General features: G+C 34.3%; 1 protein-coding gene across 1 annotated transcript in view; it reads right to left on the bottom strand.

The window, feature by feature from the left end:
- Nucleotides 1-1,859: 1,859 nt before the first annotated feature.
- LOC136028171 (uncharacterized) overlaps nt 1,860-9,267 on the bottom strand; it is a gene marked incomplete in the record, with an annotated part of 66,270 nt that continues 58,862 nt past the window's right edge. The window contains 3 exon segments of the mRNA XM_065705860.1: nt 1,860-1,990; nt 5,023-5,198; nt 7,737-7,853. Coding sequence (XP_065561932.1) covers nt 1,907-1,990; nt 5,023-5,198; nt 7,737-7,853 — 377 coding nt within the window.

The following is a 9,267-nucleotide window of genomic DNA, read 5'->3' as shown; positions in this document are numbered from 1 at the left end:
TTTATCCTTCTAAAGTTACTCGGCTATTTAATTGTGAACTGTATTGAAGGGTCTCACTATTATCTCGTGATGCTGCGCAAACTGCCCTAGCATTTGGGTTGGGTTTGGTGATGGTGATGCTATTGCTTATTGGGTCCTACAAAACTCCATATTTTCTTACGGCGTCAATCCCTAAGACACACGAAATAGGTAGCTGCTCACGTATAATTGTTCTGACAGTAAATTCCATATCTCCTAGGCTAAATTATATGGGATAGTATCTTATATTTGTAAGCTTATTTATCTGTATCCGAAGCAAGCCTATTACGATAGTTACTAATGTGATTCTGTACATTGCTTGGAAATTTTCTGAAAACGTGAATTTTGAAAACACTATATCTTAAAACAACGCAGAATGGATGAATCACAAAAATTTTTGGAATTGCGACATTCTAAGCTATATAGGGGTCTAGTGAAAGGTACAGCTCTGGCGACCCTCATAGGCTGAGTCCTTCGTTTAAAAGCTCGCTGTTATTAGGCTAAAAAAATTTCTGATCCTACCCAAGATTCTTTGGCCTTAGGCATGGTTTTCTGTCTGATTTCTTATGACAAATTCTTCAATACTGCGACTTCCTTCCCCACCTGAAAGACGTCCTGCCACTTGTACTTGCCACCTATTAGTTGTCCTATGGCTTTCTAAATTTATTTCAACCTGTGGTTGAAACTTGTTTACTCTAGTATAAGTTAAGCCTTCATTTCGTATCCTGGTACGATATTCTGCTGCATAATGATTTGGCGCCTTACCACAATAATAGCAAATGAAGCTTTTTCTATTTTGCATATTTTGCTTTGGAGCCTGCTGCTCCCATCTGGGTCTATAGCTGTTTCTATATATTTTTGACCTGTCCCTGTTTACCCCAATATTCTCTACGGGAGGAGGTGGTATAATCCAAAATACTTAGCGTTGCAAGCAACTAAGGACCTGAGATTATCTGACTGGTCGTCAAAATTCACGGAAGACAGACCTGGGCCCTATTCGCGCCCCATAGCTCTATGGCTCACATCTCCAATTCTTGCACATTTTTCTCCTTTTAACATTATCTTGGTTTCGAATAATATTTATTACTATCTGATCAAATTTTTTAATAGCCTCATCGATTTGGATTTCTCTTTCTATCAGAGTCAAAGCTTCGCCTAGATTTCTAGGATTCTGTAATAGTATTAACCAAGCAAGCTATTTAGGTAAGTCCTGCGCAAATGCATGCAATTGTACTTTCTGTATAGTTTCATCAGCTACGCCTTTTCCCAGCTACAAACATACACACCTGCAAATTTTATCGGGATATTCACGAAAACACGTGTATGCATTCAAAGTAACTACGTTCCTTTTAAGCCTTTTGATTGACTTGTTTCGATGAATGTACTTTTGAATGATTCTATTAGTGTCCATTTCATTTGCTACTGCAACTTTTATTGATTCGAAATATTGTAAACTGCATCCCATTAACTTAGATAAGAACTTACCATGAATTATATTGGGTTCATATTAAAGTTTGAGAAATTGGAAGGTAAAATTCCATATAATAAATAGTCCGAAAATTACGGAAACTATGTCTGCTCAGTACGGCCTTCCCGGGCGAATTGATATTTTGGTTATCTTTACTTCTTTTTTGAAGTTACCACCCTTTTTCTCTCCTATCCTCTTGACTGAAAGGAGGGCATTTTAAATTGTAAATGCAATTTGGAAAAACAGAAAGTAGAGTACAGCGCATATTAAATTTGTGCAATTACCTTTGAAATCGTATATTAATTTTGTATTTTAAATAAATTATTCCATAGTAGAAGTTATGTGCTATAATTTGTGGCTTAAACTAAAACCCTTATTCAAATAATAATTTATTCGAGTCCCACTCCCTATAAAAACAGACTAGAGTAAAGATATAATTATTGCTATCGTCATTCCTAGAGCTGCAGCTAAATAAATGTACCAGATAACTTCCATCGAACTGGTCTGAAAAAAAAGGAAACCAAAATTAATACTACTTCTTTTATAGTGAGGAAGAGAAAAGGAGAGAGACAGAAGGGATAGCAAAAGAGAGTGAGAGATAGATACGAGACGCTGATTAGAGGTATTTTTCCCTACATTTTTTGCCCTCTTCCCCTAAATTTTGAAAATAGATTGTTTTGTGTGTTGTCATTGAATAATACTTTTTCGACAATCTTGTTGAAAAAAAGCAAAAAAAAAAACAGCAGAACACATTGTCACGGGTTGACAACCTTGTCACAGTCTTGCGTATAGTCACCATCGAATTTTCCTGCTAAAGAGACTACTTTCAAACTTGTGCAACCGTCCATTAGAAAAAATTATAATCCGCTTTCCTTCCTTTCCTTTCTTCCTTTCTGATTCGAATGGGACGGAAATGATAGTACCCTGCATCTTCTCATGGTGTTGACATTCAAATTTTGCTTTTTAGGCCCTTCTAGAATAAAAGCCCTTAATACATTCTTGCTCCCCCTAACCCACTGGTCGTTAGTAACGTTTTAATATTTTCTCATGTGCTTTTAAGCTCTCAAAATTTTAAGAAAATCAAAAAAATATTTAGGAAGCAGAGCTGAGTCAAGCTATATCAAGTTCCTTGATGATATGTTGTTAGTCTTGGCAATGATGTAATTAATGTCTTTGAAGCTAGTAAGAGATCAATTGGAGTTTTATGAAGATAAATAGATCTCTAACGTTTTATTACGGCTCTGTCAGAAATAGAAAACTACTGCTTTAAAGTATATATGAAATAAAAAGGCCTTACAATGGAAACAAAACCTGAGAGACTAGAACTAGAGTAATCTTTCTCAACCAGTTCCGTAAAATTTGAGATTCACCCACACAGTTTGGGTCTTGATGATTTTTTGTTTTCCTTCTTATGTTCGATTATAAAGGAAAACTTTACAATCTATACGACATTTCCCGTTGATAAATTACAAATTGTATCGTTTTTATGTCTTATTTGCTACAGATTGATAAATACCCATGCTCGGTTGTTCTAGTTGTCAGGGTACCATTTCTAAATAAAAGTCGACAAAAAAAAACAAGAAACGTTGGGAAATATACAAAACTTAAAGCAATTAGTGCAAATTACACTCTTTTCCTATTCTCCAGAAAATGAAAAAAAAGTTGTTAGTTCTAAGAGAAGAACGTCAAGATTTTTCAGTACTAATGCTAGCGTAATAAAAATTTGTCATATTAATACAATTTTTCAGCTAACACAAAGCATCTTTACCACGTTTTGCCTTTGGACTTCTGTTCGTAAATATCACTTTTTGATTTACCATCTAAAATATCATTGAACAATAACTGGTGTAAATTGACATCCATTATGAAAAACCTCACCAAGACACTGCGTTTTGTTTCAAGACTCTATATTGCAGTTTAAGCCTTATTCTTATTTTGGTGAAAATCAAACCCTTAAGTGAGACGAGTATTATAATCGTGTTTTTAGTTTCTGGACCTCTGTATTGGAACATTGCTCTTGAATCTAAAAAACTCTTCAATTGGATTATTTGTATAAGTTAGAACCCGTTTTTACGCTCATATTGCAAGTTTACCTTCTTATTTGCAATTAGCGACTCTAACAAGAGATGTGGGGCCCAAGGGCCAGGCTTTTGGCCTTTTGATCATACATACTTAGAATCACTGTCTGATTCTGATGGCAATAAGATGTAACTTATTCATCTCCCTAAAAAATGCATCCATGAAGCCTCAAAATTGGAAATAGCGAAATTTGAACAGATTATTTCAAAACAAAATTCTCTTAAGAGCGCACTAAACTGCACCATACAAAAGGTTGGTGAAAACACTGTTAATTGTCAATCAAAAAGCCGGCATTAAAAATTTATTATACAATATAGATATAAAAGGTCCAGAAATTACTTTTAATGAATGAATTACTTCTTTTTTTATACGGTAGTCCAGCTAAACAGATCTGAATGTTTAAGACAAAAGGTCTATTTATCACCATTAGAAGGCAGCGTTTTTTTGATATGAAGGAAGTAAATGGTGATGGTTACCAACCAACTAGATTCTAGCATAATCGTTGCCGAAAAAAAAAAAAAAAATAGCAGGGACAATTTCAGCTTAAACATGCTGGTTACTCTGACAAATAATGGCGCATACTGCTACAGAGCATTACAGCTTTTCGTAGATAGGTTGAATTATAAATGAATAATTTGCCGACTGAACGGCAAACAGGATTATAGTTCTTATTCGATTTTTGATACGTGGCAGCGATTCAGGTGGCGTTTGAAAAATTCATATTACCACCATTATATCCTATGGAAAATCTTTACCAAGGTTAAAACTTATATGAGTTAATGAAAGTAATTATACAAAATTTTCGTGAAGAAAGGAGAGAGGGAGAGAGAGGGGGGGGAGGAGCAAATGAAATTCAGTAAATGCAACTAATAGTTCAATGTAAATGTACGGTCTCCTCACTTACAATCTACTTGGGACTTTCAATCCAATAATGCTTAAATAAAAAAATCTGTTAGAACCAAGTTTATTTGTGCCTCTTTCTATCGGAAAGGCGGATAATGATAATGTCCGGTGCTAAGAAACTAAGTGCTTATATTTCTCTTTATGGCAAATTTATTTATCAAAATAAATAGTGAATAGATAATTGCTAAAAATAGACTGCATTAAAAAACTAATTTATCTGTGTTGTTTCGTAGTATTACGTGTTTTGCTGATTATTTCGTAGCAATAAAAGAAGTTCAATAGCAACAATTGGATTGAAGCTCATCTTTTGTAATATAGAATAAAATTAGGTGTGATTTTTACGCGCCATGCGTGTTGCGTGTTTATGGCAAATTATCAAAATAATGAGATCCCACTTAGTGACAGTAGCTCCCGAACAAAATAAGTCATTACTACAACGAAAAATATAACAAAAATAAAAAGATAATATCTTCAAAAATCAGTTAAAGAATATATTTGAAAACCCTTTAGTACTCAATGCTGCAACATAGTAAATTTCGTGATTGTATACTTACTCGGTTTCTAGAAACTTCTAACATATTTTCTGTACTTGACGACTTAACTGGTGATCTCTTAAATACAAGATGAACGATTTGAGCAATTAGATAAACACCAATAAACGCCACTACGATCCAGATGGCCCAGGGTTCAATCCCATCCTTTAAAATTGTTCCGAGCAACAAATTTATAACTGGAAAGAGCATGCATTAATAAGTTTCTGAACCAATGTACAATGTACAATGCAACACGATCTTAAAATCTGCGAGAAATGATGTTTAAAAAACCAATTTGAAAATTAATAGTATGGTCAAGCATTTAGGAAGTAAAGGGATTAGCACAGGTTCTGTGTGATACGGTGGCAACTGGCCCACAAGGGGAGATCATGTTGCATACATTCCCTGAATCACATTTTTATGCTCATCAAATGGCGAGACTCGTTCGTGAAAATTCCTTCCGCTAACTAAATTCAGAAAAGAAAATTTGACTTTGTTCAGGGGGCATTCCTAAGTATCATATATTATATTTAGAATATTTTACTTCCTGTCTAATATTTTTTTTTGTCTGGCTTGTTTCAACTACTGTGAGAGGAAAAGATCGTTAAAACCGTTTTGACTTTACTAGGAAATCAAATAAAAAAACAAGCTTTTTATAACTACAAGTAAGTAGCGACACTAAAACTTAAAAAGGACAGAAATTATTGAATATGTTAAAGGGGCTTTCCCCTCCTCAGCGCCTCACTCTTTACACTAAAGTTTGACTCTTTGTCACAGTTCTACTTTTTGAAACAATAAAAGACGTTGAACTGTAACAAAGTTTGACTCTTTGTCACAGTTCAACTTTTTGAAACAATAAAAAACTTTAGCGTAAAAAGCGAGGCGTTGAGGAGGGGACAGCTCTTTTCATATGCGGAATAATTTCTGTTCGTTTTAAGCTTTAATGTCGCTCCCTACTTGCTGCGTGCATCCACCCCAAATTCCAGTCGAAAAACTTTTTTTGTTCATTTTCTCATTGTTTTTTTTTTTAATAATGCTAGAAAATGTGTGCCCCCTTCATGTAAATTCTCTTCCCTCATGATAAATTCCTCCATTGAAAGATTCTCCCGCGTAGACCCCTCCTCCAGACCCACCCCCAAACCGAAAAAGTCCACCTGAAAACGTCTGTACACTTCCCAATAACCATTACTATATGTAAATAATGGCCAAAGTTGGTAACTTGCAGCCCCTGTCCTGGGGACTATGGGGGATTAAGTCGTCCCCAAAGACATAGTTATTAGGTTTTTCGAATATGCTGAACAAAATGGCTATCTCAAAATTTTGATCCGGCAACTTTGGGGAAAAATGAGCATGGGAGGGGCCCTAGGTGCCCTCTAATTTTTTTTGTCACTTAAAAAGGGCACTAGAACTTTTAATTTCCGTTAGAGTGGGTCCTCTCACGACATTCTAGGACCACTGGGTGGGGAAAAAACAACAAAAAAACAAACCACTGGAAAAAAAAAAAAACAATAAACGCAGATCCGTGATCTGTCTTCTGGCAAAAATAGAAAATTCCACATTTTTCTAGATAGGAACTTGAAACTTGGTTTAAATTCTATGACTTTTAGGTGGTATTTCCCCTATTTTCTAAAATAAGGCAAATTTTCTCTGGCTCGTAACTATTGATGGGTAAGACTAAACTTGATGAAACTTATATATTGAAAATCAGCATTAAAATGCAATTCTTTTGATGTAACTATTGGTATCAAAATTCCGCTTTTTAGAGTTTCGATTACTATTGAGCCAGGTCGCTCCTAACTACAGTTCGTTACCCCGAACTGTTTGATTCATTTTGGCTTCAAGTAAAAGAGCGGCAATGCAGCGCTTTACTCAACTGTAAAATTATAATTATCGTTTTTATATTTGTTCGTTTAGATAACAATCAAACAATGAACACAATCATTGAGCATACCTCATAAGACTTTAATGCACTTACAAATCTCATAAGAATTTTCGCTGTGTTCGATGCTCAGGAAGACAGTTACTTAACCTTATAAACACATTACATTCGTAGTTCTATGACAATGACAGCCACCTTTTAATAGACTTTCTACTTCTTTAGAGAGTTTGTTTTCTTGATTTTATATTATATTTTATATATGCTTAATTTTTGCATTTGGACTTTGAAATTTTTTTTGAACTTATATGACATGAATCGTAAAAATGAATCGCTATATGGTGTAGTGAAATGACTGTTATTATAAACACTTTAGGAATTTACTTTGTAAAAAGCCAGATTAAAATTTTAGGGAAAAATAGCTTCAAACAAACTAAAACAAAACAGCGCTTCCAAGGTTTAAACTGTATATTTACTTGAAAAGGGAAAGAAATCAGAAAAAAAACAAACCAAAGGGGTTAAAAGTTAGAAATACATACTGAAAAATCAAAGAAATTGGAGGTTGTTATTTTAAGAAGGGAAGGTTTTTTCTTATAAAACAAAAAACTGTGGTCTAAGAATCCTGGGTCTGATGGATAAAAACTGTTCTTTGCCTATAAGTGATTTATTCATATATGTAAAAAGCTCACAAATATACATTTTTCCATCACTTCCTTCTATGCTTCATTTTGTTTAAAAGATCTTTTCTTGGCATCTTTTCAGTAAAATTAAATTAATCGCACTGATTGACGGTAGCGTTTATACAACTTTAGTCAAGTAATTTTTTTTAAATAAAACCATTAAAAAGGTAGTAAGTTACCTGCTAAGATGAATGTCACGTAGCCTGCACCACCGTGGATAATATTAAAAATCCAGCGCTTAGAATGACTAGGTGACGGGCGGAAAATAGCTCCAATAGGCTGCAGCAGAGCCAAAGCTATAAAATAAATTAAACATACATTAGTTTTTATACCATTTTCTCTTATTTGAACTTTCCATTTTTCTCTTTTTACTACTTTTTACTCTTTTTTTTATTCTTTTTTTTACTAGACAAAAGTCTCTTTGTACTTAATAGGCTAAAACAATGTTAAATGCAATATGTTGTCAGATTATTTAGTTCAAGTTAAACAAAGTTTGAGATGACTGCATTTAATTAATTTATTGACACTGAACTTTGTAAGGTAAAGAACACGGCATTGGACTTTACAGTCCCTATCAGTAGTGCTGATCAGTGTTTCATGGCCCTTCAGCCAAAGAGTCGCTGGCATCAAACACCAAAATAGCCACCCGACACCAAAAGCGAAAGTAAATTGTAAATCTAGTCATTCCAACTTTATAATCTAAATCAGCAACGTTAAGCCAAAACAGTCTAAACCACATTTTCGAAAAACGTAGCTATTGATGCTATATTGACATACATTGACATATTATATTAAGATACTGACGTACATGTCGATTGGTACAGCTGGATTTCCTCAACCTCCGAAAATGTAGTTGCAATTCAAATTTGATCACCTAAAAAGCCGCGTGTGAAATTGAAAAGGTCAAAAAAAAACTTATCAAAATTTAAAACAGGCTATTTTCTAGAATCCAAAAGGTCCTAATCCTCGGAATGATCACACTAATCAAGAGGAGAGGAGCTCTGTTCTGCCCTCTTGATTTGAAGAATTTTTTTTTTATCTTCATTTAACAGAAAAATTTAAAAAGCTTCCATCATTGCTTTTGAGAAAAAAATTTTTTTCTTCACTAAGATTAAAAAGGAAATTGTTGCCCCATTCCCACAACCTCGTAAATCGGTGCCACTGCTCGGAAACAAATTGAAAAATTGCCAAACCTGAAGTTTTAGGGCCAAAATTAGAAAATCAGATTCTCAACTTCACATGTCTTTGCGTCTTGAAATATGCAGACTACTGCCTCAATTTTTATCCCAATGAGCACAGACCCGGATACCAAACACCCAATTCTAGTGTATGGCACTAATATCTAGGGAAAGAAGGCAAAAAATGAAGTAGAGCTAATAGATTTGGTTTATAGCTGGATCATACGAGACGAAGAAACGGAATCTCAATCCCTGACTCAGAATCCTTTATTGGTCCATTAAAACTATTTTCACAATCGAACACATCAATAAACGTAAATGTCTTCCTCGCGAACCTAAAATCTAGCCACATACGTTGTAGATTTCTTGATTTTACATTTTGTTTTGCGATACTGATATTAATTTTGTCTGTTTGTAACTTTTAATGTACGTTTATTGAGTCTGGGTCGGTACTAATGTACTAAGTCTAGGTCGAATATACTAATGTGTACTAATGTACTAAGTCTAGGTCGAATATTAGTTAAAGGGAGTC

Source organism: Artemia franciscana, chromosome 6 (assembly GCF_032884065.1).
Source record: "Artemia franciscana chromosome 6, ASM3288406v1, whole genome shotgun sequence".
Classification (NCBI taxonomy): Eukaryota; Metazoa; Arthropoda; class Branchiopoda; order Anostraca; family Artemiidae; genus Artemia; species Artemia franciscana.
The sequence above is the reverse complement of the archived record's forward strand: the minus strand, read 5'-3'. Positions and strand labels throughout refer to the sequence as shown.